The following is a 21,690-nucleotide window of genomic DNA, read 5'->3' as shown; positions in this document are numbered from 1 at the left end:
GTAAAAGTTTATTCCAAAGATAAATTTACAAAGTCAATGCCTTTTGGGGGCTGTAGCTCTGCCCCTTCATCAAGGCTAGGATACTACATAGAAAAAATAGATAAAAAAAAAAAAAAAAAATCTTACACACATTATTACAATACACAATTATAAAAATAAAGAAATAAAATCAAATACCAGTAGGGTCATATTAGCAATAAAAAGATATTACATTGTAAATATTATTGATGGTAAAAATGGAAATCATTTTGTCAATCATATCCAATGACAATGTTAAAATAATAATGTTAACAGTTATAATGTATGAAATAATGAATAATACGCATACAATAATAATACATTTAATGTTTTAAATGTAATTAAATTACATTTTTTATTGAGTTAATAATGTATGAAATGGAAAGTATAAAATCACATTTCTAATAATTTAATATAGACTATGGATGAATATAAATGACAAGTAAAAACTTTGTATGCTGATCATGATCACAAGTAATTAAGATTAAATAATACAAAATAAAATGACTGTATAAGAGAAGTGTGTGTGTGTGTGTGTGCGTGGGGGGGGGGGCAGAAGTCACAGGGATGGGAAGACATACAATCCACAATCTAATAACAAAGAGCTTGGTTTAGTAAACCCGGAGAGTGCAAAATCTGGTGCAGCTCTGCATAGAAACATCAGCTTGTTCAATTAAGCTTTGACAGAAAAAAAAGGAAGCTGATTGGTTTCTATGCAGAGCTGCACCAGATTTTGCACTTTCCAGTTTTTGTAAATCAATTCCAAAGTGTTTTATTTTGTTTTCCTCCTGTATTTGATTGATTCCTATCCCTCTGACCCCCTGTTGCCAGAGTAGTAAGTGTGGGAAAAAATCAACAAAAACCCAACAGAGGTCATGACCCTTCCCAGCTCCATACAAAACCAGAACTGAGATTTTGGATGGAGTTTCACAAAGGCACCATATCAGCATATTTATCAAGATGGGATGATGATAGTGGAGTTCACACAGTATTGAGATACATTAGCATGAGGTGACCTCAGAAAAAGATGTCAAACTTTAGATAAAGTATAATAGTCAATCCGGTAATGATGAGGGGAGTCCTGGGCCCAGATTACAGAAATCCTGCCGAACCTGAAGATGAGATATGATCATAATAATTAATTAATTTATAATTACCTGCCTGTTTATATTTGTGTTCATTAATATAATGGTGTTCATAGTTAAACACTATTATTATAAAAATACTGTTATATAGCTCTAACATATACTGCAGTGCTGTACAGAGAACACTGAGCCAGTCACATTAGTCTCTGTTTCAAAGGAGCTTACACTCTAATGTCCTCCCCACAGTCACACATGTAGCAAGATCCCAGGCCTCCTTTAGTCTAATGAGAACCTCCAGAGCCAGGGGCAGCTGACATCCCTCTGTATAGAGTGGGTTGCAAGGCATTGTGGGTGTAATGTAAGATAGACATATGGGACGGAAGGAGAGGGGTACCCAGACATTTATGAGGACCACAGCAATGTTGAAAAAATGTTTACATAGCTCTTCAGAATATAATTGTCTATGCATGGATAGTAAAGGTGGATACATTTCTAGTTTTGATGCTGTGTGAGGCTGCGTCCTCAATTAATAGATTTGTTATTTGTTTTTGTTGTTATTCTGGGGCAAGGCCCTTTCCTATGCCTAAATAAACTTTATATTTGAAAAAAAAAAAAGATAGACATATGGGCGCCAGACACTTCTTCAATGCAAAGAGATTTATTTTCTCTTGAACAGAACTGTGGGAGAGAGGGTTAGGGCCAGGACACCCTTAGGTGGTTGCAATGCTAATTAGCCGACTCGAAGACTTCTATAGGTAGACAGCCATGCAGGGAAAGGCATCCAGCAGGACACCACATCTGCATGTGTAGGAGTGCTGTCTCCTATGGCAACAGTCTTATAACAGTTTCTAACACAAGTTAGGATGAACTCCTTCACTTATTTGACTTTTACTCCTTGAAGGTCTTCACTCCACTGAGCTCCCAGTATCTCTCACTAGACTAACTGATTCACTGACACTGGATCTCCTGAGCTCCTCCAAACTTCACTCTCAGTATCTTCCTCAAATGACACCCCCTCTTCTCTGCTGGGTCCCTAGCTTGACACTCCAGATACTTCTTAAGCTTCACCCCACTGGCCTGCAATGGCTTGGCACACAAGGCTGCTCTGCAAGCGTCACATCCGCTGGCTGGGTCCCTAGCTTAAAGCAGTGTTCCACCTAAAAGTGGAACTTCTACTCGTTGTACTCCCCCCCCCCCCCTGAGGTGCCACATTTGGCACCTTTCAGGGGGGAGAGGGGACAGGATACCTGTCTTTCACAGGTATGCTCTCCTCACTTCCTGGAGCCTCAGCCTCAGATATTTGCGTCATCGCTGGGGCTCCCTCCTCCTCCTTCCCCGGCCAATAGGAGAGAGGACCAGAGCCTTGCGCATGCGCAGTAGGTTTCCCGGCGTGAAGCTGTAAGGCTACACTGCCGGGTTACCTTACACGCAATGGAGGCAGCATGCACCCAACAGCTGATGGAAGCATCAACTATGTCGACATCGCTGGACTCCAGGACAGGTAAGTGTCCAATTATTAAAAGTCAGCAGCTGAAGTATGTGCAGCTGCTGGCTTTTAAATTTTTGCAGCGGTGGGCGGACCTACGCTTTAACACCTGCTGAAGTTTCCCAATTCTTCACCGTCCCCGGTTGGTCAGAATACTGCTCCGGTACTTGCTTCAGTTGCTCTCAGTGGTCCCTGGTAATAAGGTGGATGGTCCCTCAGTGGCGACAGCTTCCCCTCTACCTCCGACCACGACAGGTTCTCCAGCCAGCAGAACCTTCACTTCTGGTTGGACTGCAAGCTGCAATCCCAACCCTGCGCTGCTCTCTCACTTCTGGATAGGCCCTCAGACCAGGGGTGGGTCCAGAGTCTAGTCTCGGAAAGGGCACTGCCAGAAAATACCTGTACGCCATTTTGTGCAATGGCCAGCAAAAGCGTGAACGCTGATTGGCCAGAGGAGGAGCCAATCAGCGGGTCCAGCTGGGAAGCAATGTCCGCCGGCCACCCGCCATTGCTCCCCACAGAGCTAGAACAGCGGCAGACCGCCATTCTGTCAGAGATAAACAGAGTGATCTTGTCTTCCTGCCAACCAGAACAGAAGTGTTCTTTGTGTCAGGAACTGGGGCATCTGGCAAGGGACTGTAACATCAGTAAATGTAACTTATGTGATAAGGTTGGTCATCCTTATTGCCCGTGCCCTAAGGCTTTGCACAATAAGCTTGAGTAAGTGGAGGAATTCTTCCACCTGGATATTGAAGAGTCTGGGTTGGCAGAGATTGTACCAGGAGATCCTAGTGTCTCTGTCCCATCAGAATCTGTGTCTGTGAGGCCGTTTGTGGTGTCAGTGTCCCCCCAGTCTGTGGTTCCCCATTCAGTGTCAGAAAGTGTGGTTGTCAAGTCTGTGTCTGCACCTATTGTTTCTCCTAGTGCAGTGAAGGCAGTGGAGCGTGCTTGATATGCATGTATGGTGGTGCCAACCCCTCCTCCTCGGCGTGGCAGAAGTGCAGCTGGAGATCGGCAGACACCGAGGGGTGGAGTGAGTAATGGATTGGATGATCGTCGAGGGGGAGGTGGGAAGGGAATGAGGGTGGCTGGTGCAGAATGCAAGGTGAATGGTGTGGAAGTTGGGGTGAATGATGTGGAGAGAGGGGTTAATGTGGGGGTTTTGGAAACGGTGAGGGTGGAGGTATCAAATACGTTTGAGGTGTTTTCTGAGGTGGGGGGTGAAGGTTCATCTGCTCGGTGACTTCTATGGAGGAGGAATCACAGAGAATATTAAAATGTGTAGGGTAGGGGTGCTGCAATTAATCGCAGCATCGATGCATCACGATTTGGGTGTCCCCGATCGTGGCATCAATGCTGTGACCGACATAATGGATTGGCGAATGACGTCATCCTGACTTGCCCTGCCCCTCCTGGGAAAGCTCTCCGAGTGTACTCTATAGGTGTTAAAATAACTTTGTCTTAATGAATCCCGTCTTATAGTACATTAGGTGCTTCACTGTATCTGCTTTTTATAAAATATATTGCTATATACCGCACTTCAGATTGTCCATGCCGCTCATGTGACTGCCCAGCCTGCCTCTCTTCTGATCTGATAGCTACAGTCAACGAGCGGGGCTGAGAATGCCCCGTGACGTCAGCCGGGATGAGAGACGTGAGAGGAGAGAGGAGAGAGGCGGGCCGGGTTGTCACATGAGTGCATGGACACTCTGAAAAATGCAGTATGTTGATACATATTTTTTAAAAAAGCACATACAGTGGGGCATTTAATGGATTGTAACACAGGAATTATTTAGACAAAGTTATTTTAACAGCAGTAAGTAGAGTACATATGAGTTTGTTCTTTACATACACCTCGTACACGCTCCAGTTTCCTTGGGCTTCCCCATTTGTATATTCCACTGTGTTAACTCCTAGTGTGCTGGAATATGCAAACAGGGAAGCCCAGGGAAGCTCTTAGCATGGGGCCAGTAAAATGAACTTCACAGGGCTGTTTGTCAGCTGTGTATTCTATCCCTCCTGACCTCCCAGCAGCAGTGTGTTTTCCTCCTATGTGAAGCCTGTACCCTGTAGTGCACTGGATTTTTAATTCAAGGCCTCAAAGATGCTGCTTGCAGGACTCTTTTTAACGTCCTGCCAGCGCAGCGCCCCAGTGTGAAAGCACATGGGCTTTCACATTGGGGTGGCAGGGAAAGTCGTTTTTCAGACTCTTTACAGGCACTATTTTTAGCCCTTTAGCGCCTGAAAAATGCCTCAGTGTGAAAGGGGTCTAAAGTCAGCAGCTGCAAAAAGTGTATCTGCTGACTTTTAATAAAAAGGCACTCACCTGTCCCAGGAACCAGCGATGTGGCCGCCTAAACCCTACATTCTCTCCTCTGCCACACCCCCAACCCTGCATGTACCCTGCAGGACTCCATGATGACCATCTTAACATTCCTCCCTTTGATTCTTCCATTCTTCAGTCCCCCCCTCGCCACCACCATGTTTATCTTTGAACTCTTCCATCCTTCTGTTCCTATCCATGGATTCCTCCATCTCCATCCCCAGACTCTTCCATCCTTCTGTTCCTATCTATAGATTCCTCCATCTCCATCCCCAACCTCTTCTATCCTTCAGTTCCTATCCATGGATTCCTCCACCTCCATCCCCACACTCTTCCATCCTTCTGTTCCTATCTATGGATTTCTTCATCTCCATCCCCATCCTTTTCCACCCTTCAGTTCTTATCTCCAGATGCCTCCAGCCTTCAATTCTCTATCCATGGATTCCTCCATCCCCAGACTCTTCCATCCTTCCTTTCTTATTCATGAATTGTCCCATCCTTCAGTTCATACCCCTCCCTAATATCCTGGACTCTTCCATGTCCTTGTCATGCTATATGCAGGGAGTGGCCTCTTTTTTTTTTTTTTTTAAAGCAGATAAAATAAAACAAATGGAGTTCTTCTAAATGCTTGAATTTTTTGATGGAAACCATTGTCAGTAATCGTGATGCACTGCGGTAGGGATGAGCCGAACACCCCCCGGTTCGGTTCGCACCAGAACCCGCGAACGGACCGAAAGTTTGCACGAACGTTAGAACCCCATTGACGTCTATGGGACTCGAACGTTCGAAATCAAAAGTGCTCATTTTAAAGGCTAATTTGCATGGTATTGTCCTAAAAAGGGTTTGGGGACCCGGGTCCTACCCCAGGGGACATGTATCAATGCAAAAAAAAACTTTTAAAAACGGCTGTTTTTTCGGGAGCAGTGATTTTAATGATGCTTAAAGTAAAAAAAAAAAAGTGAAATATTCCTTTAAATATCGTACCTGGGGGGTGTCTATTGTATGCCTGTAAAGTGACGCGTGTTTCCCATGTTTAGAACAGTCCCTGCACCAAATGTCATTTTTAAAGGAAAAAATCTCATTTAAAACTGCTTGCGGGTTTAATGTCATGTCGGGTCATGGCAATATGGATGAAAATCAGTGAGACAAACGGCATGGGTACCCCCCAGTCCATTACCAGGCCCTTTGGGTCTTGTATGGATATTAAGGGGAACCCCGCACCCAAATTAAAATAAGGAAAGGTGTGGGGCCACCAGGCCCTATATACTCTGAACAGCAGTATACAGGCGGTGCAAACAAGACAGGGACTGTAGGTTTGTTGTTAAGTAGAATCTGTTTGTAATTTTGAACATTTTTAACGTGTTTAGCTCCAGCCAAAAAATCTTTTCTAAGCTTTTTGGAAAACATAGGGAAGGGTTATCACCCCTGTGACATTTGTTTTGCTGTCTTTCCTCCTCTTCAGAAGATTTCACCTCACTTTTTTGTCCCAATGAAAAATGTTTTTTGAAAATTTGGGTTTTTTTGTGGAACAAGGATTGGAAAGCATCAGTGGAAAGGAGAAATTGTTTTCCCATATTAACTCTTACAGGAGAGAATTTCCCTTCCTAGGGGTAGATTTCATCTCACTTCCTGTTGTCTCCTTCCGTTTGCAAGTAGGAGTCGTTTGTAAGTTAGATGTTTGAAAGTAGGGTCCTGCCCTATATACTCAGCAGAAATTTGGGCCTTAGGTGTTGCTGTGGCCACAACACTGTAAGCCCTCACAGGGCCCTGCTGTGAAATATTAGATCAAGAATTGTAATTACATGCCCCTGTTGAACAGGAGCTGAAAAATTAGGCCTTAGGCACTGGTGCTGGTGCCACAACACTGCAACCCCTCACAGACACTCTAGTTGGAACGCAGGAACGAGCCCTGCTGCAAAGTATTGCTTCAAAAATTGTAATTACACGCCCCTGTTAGACAGGGGCAGAAAAATTGGGCCTTAGGCACTGGTGCTGGTGCCACAACACTGCAACCCCTCACAGACACTCTAGTTGGAACGCAGGAACGAGCCCTGCTGCAAAGTATTGCATCAAAAATTGTAATTACACGCCCCTGTTAGACAGGGGCAGAAAAATTGGGCCTTAGGCACTGGTGCTGGTGCCACAACACTGCAACCCCTCACAGACACTCTAGTTGGAACGCAGGAACGAGCCCTGCTGCAAAGTATTGCATCAAAAATTGTAATTACACGCCCCTGTTAGACAGGGGCAGAAAAATTGGGCCTTAGGCACTGGTGCTGGTGCCACAACACTGCAACCCCTCACAGACACTCTAGTTGGAATGCAGGAACGAGCCCTGCTGCAAAGTATTACATCAAAAATTGTAATTACACGCCCCTGTTAAACAGGGGCTGAAAAATTGTGCCTTAGGCACTGGTGGTGGCGCCCAGAACCAAAAATGTTCTTACAAGCTATCAGCGTGATGATTGAGGAGGAAGAGGATAATTACTCAGGGATAGTCACTCAGCATCAGCATAGGCAGTCTTTGAAGGGATCTGAGATTTCAAAAAAAATTATTCGGTTACATCAGCATCAGGTGCTTGGTAGCTGGTGGTGATCCAAGACTCATTCATTTTTATGAAGGTCAGCCGATCGACCGAGTCGGTGGACAGACGCACCCTGTGATCGGTTACCACGCCTCCAGCAGCACTGAATGTGCGTTCCGAAAGAACGCTGGATGCAGGACAGGCCAGTAGCTCAATTGCATACTGTGCAAGTTCTGGCCAGTGATCCATCCTCAAGACCCAGTAACCCAGAGGATTTTCGGTGGGAAAGGTGTCCAAGTCTGATCTTGCCCCTAGGTATTCCTGCACCATGTAAAACAGACGCTGGCGATGGTTGCTGGAACCGATCATACCTTGGGGCTGCGGACCAAAAAATTGTCTGAACGCATCGGTCAGACGGCCACCTTCTCCACCGCTCCTTCTTTGACTGACCGAAGCCTCAGCAACACGTTGTCCAGAAACAGGAGTTTGTAACCTCCCAGTCTCTGGGAACGCGTTGCACAGACCTTTCTGCAAGGCCTCCCGAAGATGTTTCATCCTCTGCTCCCTCTGCGATGGCAAGATAAGGTCCGCAACCTTACCCTTGTAACGTGGATCAAGGAGGGTTGCCAGCCAGTATTGGTCCTTCTCCTTGATACCACGAATACGAGGATCCTTACGCAGGCTTTGCAGGATCAGGGAGGCCATGCAGCGTAGGTTTGCTGAGGCATTCGGTCCGGAGTCCTCTGGGTCACTAAGAACGACATGGTCCGCAGCCACCTCCTCCCAGCCACGTACAAGTCCATGTGTTTCTTGGGACTGATCCCTTAAAGACTGCTGCTGATGCTGAGTGCCAGGCTCCACCTCCATACTGACACAATCTTCCTCCTCCTCCTCTTCCTCCTCGTCCTCTTCCTGTGTGATCGGCGGGCACGCAGGAACACTGTCTGGATAAAGGGGGCCTTGAGAGCTAAGGAAGTCCTCCTCTTCCTGCCTCTGTTCTGCCTCAAGTGCCCTGTCCATTATTCCACGCAGCGTGTGCTCCAACAGGTGGACAAGGGGGACAGTGTCACTGATGCATGCACTGTCACTGCTCACCATCCTCGTGGCCTCCTCGAATGGTGACAGGACAGTGCATGCATCCCTGATCATGGCCCACTGGCGTGGGGAAAAAAAAACAAGCTCCCCTGACCCTGTCCTGGTGCCATAGTCGCACAGGTACTCATTGATGGCCCTCTGCTGCGTGTGCAGCCGCTGCAGCATGGCCAACGTTGAGTTCCACCTGGTGGGCATGTCACAGATTAGGCGGTTCTTGGGCAGGTTAAACTCCTTTTGGAGGTCCGTCAGCCGAGCACTGGCATTATATGACCGGCGGAAATGCACACAGACTTTCCTGGCCTGCCTCAGGACATCCTGTAAGCCCGGGTACCTGCCCAAGAACCGCTGCACCACCAAGTTAAGGACGTGAGCCAAACAGGGCACATGGGTCATTTGTCCCTGTCGGAGGGCAGAGAGGAGGTTGGTGCCATTGTCGCAAACCACCATTCCTGCCTTAAGTTGGCGTGGCGTCAACCACCTCTGAACCTGCCCCTGCAGAGCTGACAGAACCTCTGCCCCAGTGTGGCTCCTGTCCCCCAAGCACACCAGCTCAAGCACCGCATGGCATCTTTTGGCCTGCGTACTTGCGTAGCTTGAACGCCTACGGAGCACCGCTGGTTCCGAGGAAGAGGCCATGGAGGAAGAAGAAGAGGAGGGGGTGGAGGAGAGAGGTGTGTCACAATCAGCATTTTGGAGGCGTGGTGGCGGAACAACCTCCAACACTACTGCACCTTGTCCTGCATCCTTCCCAGCTGCCAGCAGAGTCACCCAATGCGCCGTGAAACTTAGGTAATGTCCCTGTCCATGCCTGCTGGACCATGAGTCAGCGGTAATATGCACCTTACCGCTGACCGCCCTGTCCAGCGAGGCATGGACATTGCCTTCCACATGCCGGTAGAGAGCCGGAATCGCCTTCCGTGAGAAAAAGTGGCGTTTGGGTACCTGCCACTGAGGAACCGCACATTCCACAAACTCACGGAAGGGGGCAGAGTCTACCAACTGAAAAGGCAGCAGTTGAAGTGCTAGCAATTTTGCCAAGCTAGCATTCAACCGCTGGGCATGTGGATGGCTGGGAGCAAACTTCTTTCGGCGGTGCAGCAGCTGGGGCAGGGAAATTTGCCTGGTACAATCTGACGTCGGTGTACCAAAAGCAGATTGCCCACAAGTACTTGGCTGTGACACACCTAATTCTACACCTTCATTCCTCTCACTGCAGGTCTCAGAGAGGACTGAAGGTCTAGTGGGGTTGGAAATCTCAGCTGATGAGAAGCAAGGAGAGATCCTCTTTGTTCTTTGGTGTGGGTCTTTTAGATACGCTTGCCAACGAACTGCATGGCAGGTCAACATATGTCTGGTCAAGCATGTGGTACCCAAGCGGGAGATGTTTTGGCCACGCGAGATACGCTTGAGACATATGTTGCAAATAGCAGCGGTGCGATCTGATGCACTCGTCTCAAAAAAGGCCCACACCAAAGAACTTTTTGAATAACGCGCAGAGACTGCAGCGCCCTGCACATGTGGAGCTTTGGGGTGTGATGCAGTCAATGTGCTGCCCTTAGGCTGGCCCCTGGAGGGCATCCTGCCTCGTTGGTGATGTGCCGCCGCCTCCTCCTCCTCCTCCTCCTCCTCCTCTCTCCTATCAGGCACCCACGTTGAGTCAGTGACCTCATCATCCCCTCCCTCCTCATCACTGGAGCAAACCTGGCAGTATGCTGCAGCAGGGGGAGCATGACTGCCAGATTGCTGTCCTTCTTGGGCACCCCCTCTGTCCGTGCTCATGTTACTGCCTTCATCGAGCTCAGTATCGTCATCAGAGCCTTCCAAACGCTGGGCATCCTCCTGGAGCATGTACCCAACACTGTGGTCAAACAGTTCGAGGGAATTCTCATGAGGACATGGTGGAGCTAGGGAAGGAGTCACTGATGACATTGAGCTGAGGGAAGAGGCCGCTGCTTTGCCAGACAAAGCACCCTGGGCATGGGTGAGAGAGGATGAGGAGGATGAGGACGGCTTGGTCATCCACTCGACCAAGTCTTCCGCATGTTGCGGCTCAACACGGCCAGCTGCCGAAAAAAAGGCCAAGCGTGTCCCATGGCCACGTGCTGATGAGGATGCACCGTCTCCACGACCAGCACTAGACACAGAGCCTGCTTGCCCTCTCTTATTGGCTTGTGATTGTCTGCCTCTCCTTCTTGGCCTTCCAGACATACTAATGGCCTGTAGCTGCACTAAGCTGGGATAGAACACCTGTAATTTTCTTCAGGTAGCTTTATATACTGTAACCAGACAAGCCTGCCTATCAGTAGGAAGATAACAGGAACGGATCTAGCTGAACACTGTGAGCAGGACGCACTGTACTAAATGTAAATAGTCTAGCTGCCTGACCGTGGTACTAATAGGATCAAATAGAACACCTGTAATTTTCTTCAGGTAGCTTTATATACTGTAACCAGACAAGCCTGCCTGTCAGTAGGAAGATAACAGGAACGGATCTAGCTGAACACTGTGAGCAGGACGCACTGTACTAAATGTAAATAGTCTAGCTGCCTGACCGTGGTACTAATAGGATCAAATAGAACACCTGTAATTTTCTTCAGGTAGCTTTATATACTGTAACCAGACAAGCCTGCCTGTCAGTAGGAAGATAACAGGAACGGATCTAGCTGTACACTGTGAGCAGGACGCATTGTACTAAATGTAAATAGTCTAGCTGCCTGACCGTGGTACTAATAGGATCAAATAGAACACCTGTAATTTTCTTCAGGTAGCTTTATATACTGTAACCAGACAAGCCTGCCTGTCAGTAGGAAGATAACAGGAACGGATCTAACTGAACACTGTGAGCAGGACGCACTGTACTAAATGTAAATAGTCTAGCTGCCTGACCGTGGTACTAATAGGATCAAATAGAACACCTGTAATTTTCTTCAGGTAGCTTTATATACTGTAACCAGACAAGCCTGCCTGTCAGTAGGAAGATAACAGGAACGGATCTAGCTGAACACTGTGAGCAGGACGCACTGTACTAAATGTAAATAGTCTAGAAGATAACAGGAACGGATCTAGCTGAACACTGTGAGCAGGACGCACTGCACTAAATGTAAATAGTCTAGAAGATAACAGGAACGGATCTAGCTGAACACTGTGAGCAGGACGCACTGCACTAAATGTAAATAGTCTAGAAGATAACAGGAACAGATCTAGCTGAACACTGTGAGCAGGACGCACTGCACTAAATGTAAATAGCAGGAACGGATCTAGCTGAACACTGTGAGCAGGACGCACTGCACTAAATGTAAATAGTCTAGAAGATAACAGGAACGGATCTAGCTGAACACTGTGAGCAGGACGCACTGCACTAAATGTAAATAGTCTAGAAGATAACAGGAACGGATCTAGCTGAACACTGTGAGCAGGACGCACTGCACTAAATGTAAATAGCAGGAACGGCTCTAGCTGAACACTGTGAGCAGGACGCACTGCACTAAATGTAAATAGCAGGAACGGATCTAGCTGAACACTGTGAGCAGGACGCACTGCACTAAATGTAAATAACAGGAACGGATATAGCTGAACACTGTGAGCAGGACGCACTGCACTAAATGTAAATAGTCTAGAAGATAACAGGAACGGATCTAGCTGAACACTGTGAGCAGGACGCACTGCACTAAATGTAAATAGCAGGAACGGATCTAGCTGAACACTGTGAGCAGGACGCACTGCACTAAATGTAAATAGTCTAGAAGAGAACAGGAACGGATCTAGCTGAACACTGTGAGCAGGACGCACTGCACTAAATGTAAATAGCAGGAACGGATCTAGCTGAACACTGTGAGCAGGACGCACTGCACTAAATGTAAATAGCAGGAACGGATCTAGCTGAACACTGTGAGCAGGACGCACTGCACTAAATGTAAATAGCAGGAACGGATCTAGCTGAACACTGTGAGCAGGACGCACTGCACTAAATGTAAATAACAGGAACGGATCTAGCTGAACACTGTGAGCAGGACGCACTGCACTAAATGTAAATAGCAGGAACGGATCTAGCTGAACACTGTGAGCAGGACGCACTGCACTAAATGTAAATAGCAGGAACGGATCTAGCTGAACACTGTGAGCAGGACGCACTGCACTAAATGTAAATTGCAGGAACGGATCTAGCTGAACACTGTGAGCAGGACGCACTGCACTAAATGTAAATAGTCTAGAAGATAACAGGAACGGATCTAGCTGAACACTGTGAGCAGGACGCACTGCACTAAATGTAAATAGCAGGAACGGATCTAGCTGAACACTGTGAGCAGGACGCACTGCATTAAATGTAAATAGTCTAGATAGAAGATAACAGGAACGGATCTAGCTAAACTGAATACAGTGTATATATATATATATGCAACACCTGGGATGCATATATATACACAATACACTGTAAGTGCAGCTAACTGACTGACTGTTCTGCCTAATCTATCTAACTCAAATCAAATGACACTGTCTCTCTCTCTCTCTATCTCTCAGCACACCGGAACACACACTACACAGGGCCGCCGTGCAGGCGGCCTTATATAGTGTGGGGTGTGTACTAAATCCCCTGAGCCATAATTGGCCAAAGCCACCCTGGCTTTGGCCAATTACAGCTCTCTCTACTGACGGCGCTGTGATTGGCCAAGCATGCGGGTCATAGTGCATGCTTGGCCAATCATCAGCCAGCAATGCACTGCGATGCCGCAGTGAATTATGGGCCGTGACGCGCCACACGAATTTAGCGCGAACGGCCCATATCGTTCGCAATTCGGCGAACGGGCGAACAGCCGATGTTCGAGTCGAACATGGGTTCGACTCGAACACGAAGCTCATCCCTACACTGCGGAATCAAATCGTATCGAATCGTTGACCAGATAATCGTAATCGAATCGCGAGACCAGTGAAGATGTGCATCTCTAGTGTAGGGTCTCTGAGTAGAGAGGAGGGTGAGAAAGCTAAGAAGCGTGTATCTAAAGCCTTTAAAACAGTTAAATCTTAAAATGTTTCTTAGCCTGGATTGTGTTTAAGTTGAGGTTCAGGGTTTGTAGTCTCTTTTTTGTTGTTTTCAGATTTTTAGTGTACTTTCACAGGGTGACACTGTGGGTACACAAGTAGCAGTGTGCCAATGTCCTAATAATGGACATATGAAAACTAAAGGCTAAAAGAGTGGACTTCAAAGGCACACAGGTAGGCCGTCTAAAAATGATTAGATTAGTTTATTGGATACAAAATTAGTTAAGTGAAAAAGTTATTACATATAAATGCATATAAAAATTCATGAAACTGATATTATATACCTCACACATAAACTCTGACACCACTTAACCTCCCTGGCGGTATGATTCTGTCTGGAATTTTGTGCTGAAAGCGGTACAATTATTTTGCATGGAAATTTGATGCTATGTATTATAGGCCTGCAATTCTTAGTAATTACTTACTTAAACCTGACCAAACAAGACTCTAGTAGACATCCCAGATGTGATAAAGTTTGAAACACAAAATCATGATTTTAAATTTTTAAATAATATAATTTTATTCAATAATGTAATACAAACTAAAGAAATTTGTCAGACAAAGAAAATTCAGTAAACATCCTGAGTGTGATAAATTTTAAAGCAAGGTACAGCACACAGTCCCACGTCACAATCCGGACAAAAGAACCTGCTTTCTTTTCGGATTTTTTTTCCCTTGTCATCTCTGTGTGAACAGCAAACCACACACATCCTGGTAGGTGCTGCCTTTTTTGCGGTTGGCGGTATGTAGTCCATAAAGTGCCGACCTGTTAGGCGTTCTGGGTTGGCAACACCAACAGCACGTCGTCCAGGTCTGTTCGCATCAACTGATGGCATCTGGTGTTTGGCAAAAATCTGCTCAGCCACCTTCCAGATAAAATCTGAATGAACAAGAGGCCTGTCACTCCCTGCTCGGTACAAGATGTAAGCGTTCCAAAGGCATTGTTCCAGAAGATGCCTGAAAATCTTTTTATAATATTTTTTCTGTTGTTTCCGCATAGTCGGGTAAAAGGTCATTGCCTGATCGGCTCGGTCGACACCTCCCATAGTGCAATTATAGTCTATGACGACTTGCGGCTTCAGCACATCTTTCCCACTTTTTGTGTGGACCGTGGCAGTGGAGGTATTGTGCACAGTGCTCGTGAGACACACGTCCTTCTTGTCTCGCCAACGTATTGCCATCATCTTACCCTTCTGCCAGGCAACCATTTCTCCGGGTTTTAGTTTTTTTTTTCCAAACATTGATGGCATGTCACGTCTGTTAGGCCTAACTGTACCATAGGCATCCGTCTTGTTTTGGATCAAAACCTCAAACAGTTCCGGCGACGTATAGAAATTGTCCATGGTGACACAATATCCCTGGTTCAGTAATGGCTCCAGCAGTGTAAGGACAGATGATGTGGCCATCCCATAATTGCTGTACCTGGGGTTGAACTTCGTGCCTTTACCGGTGTAAATGACCGAGTTCCATATGTACCCAGTGGATGACTCGCAGAGCATGTATGATTTGATGCCAAACCGCGCTCTTTTGGATGCAATATACTGGATCCAGCTTAGGCGTCCTTTGTAAGCCATCAAACTCTCATCCACGCTGACGTCCCTTTCTGGCACGTAGGCCCGCTGGAAATTGTTCCCAATAATTTGGCATACCTCCCAGATTTTTTTTAGCTTGGGCGCAGGATGCGTGCCCTCATCAAACTCTTCATTGTTAGTGAAGTGAAAATATTTCATGATGAGGGAAAAACGGTATTAGGACATCACAGTACCAAAAAACGGAGTGGCCAATAACTTGTTGGTGGTCCAGTACCATTTCTGGCGTGGTTTCCCCACCACCCCCTGAAGAATAATGAGTCCGAGAAACAGCCAGATGTCCTCTTTAGTCACCGGTTCCCACCTTCTGCTTCGGGAAAACCTGGCATGCAGCGTAGCGGATTGCTGCTGTTGGTATCGATTTGTCTCTATGACAATTTTTTCAATTACCTCCTCTGTGAGAAATAATTGCAGGTATGCCAGAGGGTTGCCACGCTCAACTTCGACCTTCATCCCAGGTGATCCAGTGAAGGGAAATCTTGGGGGCGCTACCTGGTCCGTATCGCACTCAATAGGGCACCAAGTGCGCACATCGCTGATGTCAGGTGCAGGATCATCACCGCTGTCATCGCTGTCACTTGTCATCTCAGTGTCAGACGACAAATCTCCCCACGACTCGCTATCGCTGAGTTCTGGGAGCAACTCCATGTCGCTGTCGCTGTCGCTGTCATTCAACTGCTCCAAAGGCGATTTTGTAGCGAAATGGCGCTTTTTGGATTCCATCTTCTCAATATTTTATTGGCAATGGGCACTGGGGCAAGGGGCACTGTATCAGTGAGATCTGAGATGATACAATGTAATCCTCTCAGATTACACTGTATCACCTCTTTTTATATGTGTGTTTTGTGTTTGAACTTTTGAACTTTTGAATTTCCCGCCTAGTTCCGCTCCCGTGCGCCGCTGCTGCTCGCAGGGAACGGAACTAGGAAGTGAGATGCTGTGATCGCGCTGGCGATCACAGCGGAGACAAGCCGAGGACACTGGAGGGCATCGCTGGAATCCAGGAGAAGGTAAGGGCTCCGCTGGATGCTCTGCAATGTTACCCCGAGCGTGACTCGGGGTTACCGCTCCTGACAGAAAAAGTCAGACCCGAGTCACGCTCGGGATTACCGCCAAGGAGGTTAATACGATAGAGAAATAAAATGATACATCCAAAAGAGCGGAAATGAGAATTCCCTTGGTATTGTCCAAATAAGGATGTAAGTAAAAAGGACTGTGGGTCAGGATGTGGATACAGGCACAAATATTATTTTATTCGCTCTACATGTTGCACGTAGAGGTACGCTTCTTCAGGCGCATAGAAAGTTCTATTAAATATATATAAAGAAACAACAAAAAACTACACATTTTTTTAACATATAAAAAACTTAATGATAAGTAATCAACAGGGAATACAAAATGGTGCTCTGGCTAGGTCAACTGATCGCAAACAACCTCCCCATACTTGGATTGGCCACCTGGAGACAGGAAGCAAAGCTAAGCAGCTTGGGCACAAAATTGTAGAATAATGTAATAATTGCAGTAAATGAAAATGTATTAGTATAACGGTTTTGGAGTTCGTTAGACAAGTCTAGCAGTCGCTAAAATAAATGTGGTAAATTGAGCAGCTATAATACACCGAGGTGTATATTTAAGTCTAGGGAACAAAAAAGAAATCAATAGTGTTCACAGGTAGAATAGTTAAAGTGAACATGAATAGCATCAAACATATTAGGGAACAGTGGAGACCAGTATGACCCCAAGAGAATAATGCTCAATAGTGCTACAGGGGGTCCCCTACTTACAAACATCCGACTTACAAACGACTCCTACTTACAAACGGAAGGAGACAACAGGAAGTGAGATGAAATCTACCCCTAGGAAGGGAAATTCACTCCTGTAAGAGTTAATATGGGAAAAAGGTGTCTCCACTGATGCTTTATCACCTATCCTTATTTCCCTAATAACCCCAAATTTTCAAAATCCAATTGTCATTGGGACAGAAAGTGAGGTGAAATCTTCTGAACAGGGGCACAGACAGCAAAACAAATGTTACAGGGGTGATAACCCTTCCCTATGCTATCTACAAAACTTAAAAATGTATTTTTTGGCTGGAGCTACACTTAAAAAATTTACCTGTTTCGACTTACAAACAGATTCAACTTAAGAACAAACCTAAAGTCCCTATCTTGTTTGTAACCCGGGGACCCCCTGTATTTGGTATATATAAGCTAAGCAGACTATATGATGACAAGGAGTTGCTTGTATTCAAAAAGGTTATTCTAGTGCCAAAAGCAAAAAACAGGGGTAAAAACAAAGAAAAGGACACAGAGCTTCAATGTAATCATCAAACACAAAGTGAAAAAATATACATCTCGGTGTATTCCCTGTTGATTACTTATCATTACGTTTTTTGTATGGTAATAAACTGTATAGTTATTTGTTGTTTCTTCATATATATTTAATAGAACTTTCTATGCTCCTGAAGAAGCGTACCTCTACGTGCATGTCGAGCGAATAAAAGAATATTTGTGCCCGGATCCACATCCTGACCCACAGTCCTTTTTACTTACATCATTATTTGGACAATACCACAGAAATTCTAATTTCCACTCTTTTGGATGTATCATTGTATTTCTCTATCGTATTAAGTGGTGTCAGAGTTTATGTGTGGGGTATATAATATCAGTTTCATGAATTTTTATATGCATTTACATGTAATAACTTTTTCACTTAACTAATTTTGTATCCAATAAACTAATCTAATCATTTTTAGATGGTCTTCCTGTGTGCCTTTAAAGTCCACTCTTTTAGCCTTTAGTTTTCATATTACCGGTAAAGGTGTTTCTGGGAAGTCTTCCAGGACGGCACCCTGAGAGATGACTGGTCCCACCTGACAGGAAACACAATCAACAAAGTGGTTAAAACCCCCGCTCCTCCCTGTGCTCCTCAGTTGTAAAAAAAAGTATTGACCCACACCAGTGCACAAGAGTAAAACACCTCAAATCTCTATACAAAACCAACATACCAAAAGACCGGGTGATAATTAGGCCTGCCGTCCTAGAAGACTTCCCAGAAACACTGTTACCGGTAAGTGTAACTGATCTTTTTCTCAAGTCGTCTACCAGGACAGCACCCTGAGAGAAGAGCAAGTAGCTCAGGCCTAACTTAGGGCGGGACAACAGCTTGTAGGACCTTCCTATCAAACGCCAGATCCTGAGGTGATGGCAACTCCACCCTGTAGTGTCTCAGGAAGGTGCTCTGGCTTGTGGCTGCTCTGCATTTCTGCTCCACCGATGCTCCAGCCCTTTCTGCTCAAGAGGTCGCCAGAGACCGAGCGGAATGTGCCTTGAGATTATTCGGGACTGCCCTATCAGCCTGCTTATAGGCTAAGGTAATGGTCAGTTTGAACCATCTTGCTATGGCTGCTTTAGATGCTTGCTGGCCAAAAAAACTAACTACTATGTGACTTGACCTTCTAAACTCCTTTACTCTATCCAAATAAGCCAACAAACATTGTCTGACATCTAAACAATGAAAGGAACTTTCTCTCTCATTCTAAGGATTGGTACAAAATGAAGGAAGGACAATCTCTTGAGTTCTCTGGAACCTTGAGGCTACCTTCGGGAGGTACAGGGGATCCTGCCTGAGCACAACCCTGTCATCAAATAATAGAAAAAAGGGCTCTTTTATTGACAGAGCCTGGATGTCGCTTATCCTCCTGGCCGTTGTAACCGGCAACAGGAAGGCTGTCTTTAGGGTGAGTAACTTAAGAGGGATATGAGCTAACGACTCAAACGGTGCCCTGGTTAGGGCTTCCAAGACTAGAGTAAGGTCCTAGGGTGGAAAATTTGCTCATCTGCACTGGGGACAACCTATCTCTGGCTGACAAAAACCTTTTAATCAGGGGTTCCAGAGCCAACCTCCTGTCCAAAAAACAGGACAAGGCTGTGACCTGGACCCTAAGGGTCTTAGTTGCTAAACCCTGATCCAGGCCATCCCTGAGAAAGTCCAGAATCGCAGGGATCTCTTGTTGGGTCTCCTTCACCTGGCACCAGCGCAAGAAGACTCCCCAGACCTTGGCATAAGTATGCCTGGTAACCAGCTTCCTACTCAAAAGAAGGGTGTTGATTATTAGCTCAGAACACCCCCTTTTTTGTAGGCTATCCTTTTCAAGAGCCAATCTGTCAGCCTGAAGAAGCCAGGATCTGGGTGGCAGACTGGGTCCTGAAGGAGAAGGTCCTGCCACTCTGGGAGCCTCTGAGGGGGAGATATGGACTGATTTCCCAGGGAAGGGTACCAGGTCCTCTTGGGCCACCATGGGGCGATCAGAATCAGTTTGCCCTCTGAGAGACTCAGCTTCTGCAGTATCCTTGGGATCAGATACAAGGAGGGGAGGCATATGCCAAACGGAAGTCCCAAACTTGGGCCAGCGCGTCTACCCCCTCTGAACCCCTCTCTCTCAAGAGTGAGAAGAATCTTTTCACGTTTCTGTTCCCTCTGTGGGCAAAGAGATTGATCTCTGGCCTGCCAAAGTGCTGGCATATGAGGGAGAACACTTCAGGGTTCAATTCCCACTCCTCCAGGTGAATCGGCTGCCAACTGAGGTAGTCGGCTTTGACATTGTATGCCCCCTTTATATGTACTGCTGAGATAGAGGGGACTCTCTGCTCTGCCCACTCCAGGAGTTCAAGAGCCAAGGTCAGAAGAGAGCGAGATCTGGTGCCTCCCTGACGATTCAGGAAGGCCACCGCGGTTGCATTGTCGGAAAGGATCTGAACCTCCTTGCCCTTGATTCTTTCCTCAAAGACCATTAAGGCCTCTCTGACTGCCAAGAGTTCCTGGAAGTTGGAAGAAGCGTTCCTCTGACTCTGGTTCCAGGCGCCCTGGGCTCAAACTTCCCCCAGGTGGGCCCCCCATCCCCAGGCGATTGCATCCGTTGTTACCTGAGGGATTGGAGTTGGGCTCAAAGGGGGCCCTCCGGCAACCTCTGAGGATTGAGCCACCACTGCAGAGACTTCCTCACCCCCCGGAAAGGAAACTCTGTTGTCTAGCGTTCCTCTTTTCCCATCCCAGGAGGATAGGGGGAATTGCTGGAGAGTCCTAGAATGGAGCTGAGCCCATGGTACCGCGGGGATACAGGATATCATCAAAACTCTCATAACCCTTCTTAAGAGACCTCCTCTCCTTCTAGAAGGGATGCTACTGCTGTGATAAGGTACAGTACAGTTTCGCTGTAGGGAAACACAATAAAAAAACTAAGGAGCACGGGGAGGGGCAGGGGTTTTTGTTGATTGTGTTTCCTGTCAGTTGGGACCAGTCATCTCTCAGGGTGCCGTCCTGGAAGACGACTTGAGAAAATATATTTCTTTCTGTTATTTTGGCAGAAAGCTGCTGATGTAAGCACCATACCTCCCAACATTTTGAGATGGGAATGAGGGACACCTACTTTCAAACGAATGTAGGCATAGGACACGCCCCCTGACACACACCCTTAAAGGAGGATTAACCAAAAAAAGTTAATGCAATCCACAAGGACTTTTTTTTTACCATTCCTATTTCTTTATATTGGCTTTTAAATTTACAAATGCAGCAATTTAGAAATTGGATGAAAGGTTTAGCGCTGGGAAACAATTTTGAAAGATAAAACATGCATTTTAGATATAACTATATGGATCAGACCAAAATGAGGGACAAATTAGGGGCAAAGAGGGACAGAGGGACATTGCTCCAAATCAGGGACAGTCCCTCCAAATCAGGGAGCTATGAAGCACGCTTGTTTTTGTTTAGTTGTTATTTATTTTTATGTAAATATGTTTTTATTTATAAATTGTATGTTTGTATGATTTTTTTTAATAAACAAACTTTACACTCTAATGTCCCCCCACAATCACACACTATTATTATTATACATTTATATAGCTCTGACATATTCTGCAGTGCTGTACAGAGAACACTGAGCTATTTCCATATGCAAAGTTCATATAGAACACTTCTGAGTGGGGAGTGAATCCTTCTCCCCATTTGTGTACAGTATTTGCTTTTTCTGGTGATTTTCTGATACTAGTTTGTTTCAGCCAAATGTATTTCAGAACAAACAAGTTAAAAAAATAGGAATTTTATTTCCTAGAAATGATTTGCTTTTTGTAACTTCTGTTCTATTTTTTCCCCTTATAGCTTGTTTACACCTCTCTGCTTGCTGTAACAATGATCGTGATAATAATACATTCACGTACATAGTACGTTCTTATGTTGTATGTGTGGGGAAAGAAAAGTGCAATATGCAGAGTTTTTGGAAGTATAGCTCAGCAAGTCTTATTCAAGCTGGTTGGTATCCTCGAGGTTCACTCAAAACAGTGGGGTTGATTTATTAAAACTGGAGAATGCAAAATCTGGTGCAGCTCTGCATAGAAACCAATTAGCTTCCAGTTTTTTTTTTTTCTTTTTGTCAAAGCTTAATTGAACAAACTGAAGTTTTGGTAAATCAACCCCACGGTGTCATAATGTGAATGTGCCCTTAAATGTGCCCTTAATGACTAGGCATTTGGTCACA

General features: G+C 45.8%; 1 protein-coding gene across 3 annotated transcripts in view; it reads right to left on the bottom strand.

Annotated features, from left to right (window-relative positions):
• Nucleotides 1-21,690, bottom strand: part of LOC141126755 (ecto-ADP-ribosyltransferase 5-like) — a 102,417-nt gene continuing 80,727 nt past the window's right edge. For all 3 annotated transcript variants that reach the window (XM_073612730.1, XM_073612732.1, XM_073612731.1), the window contains one exon: nucleotides 1-1,130. In XM_073612730.1, the coding sequence (XP_073468831.1) occupies nucleotides 1,111-1,130 (20 nt within the window). In that variant the 3' untranslated portion in view covers nucleotides 1-1,110. The remainder of the gene's footprint in view (nucleotides 1,131-21,690) is intronic.

The sequence above is a fragment of the Aquarana catesbeiana genome, linkage group LG02 (assembly GCF_042186555.1).
Source record: "Aquarana catesbeiana isolate 2022-GZ linkage group LG02, ASM4218655v1, whole genome shotgun sequence".
In the NCBI taxonomy this organism is placed as follows: domain Eukaryota; kingdom Metazoa; phylum Chordata; class Amphibia; order Anura; family Ranidae; genus Aquarana; species Aquarana catesbeiana.
This window is presented reverse-complemented; position numbering and strand designations above follow the sequence as displayed.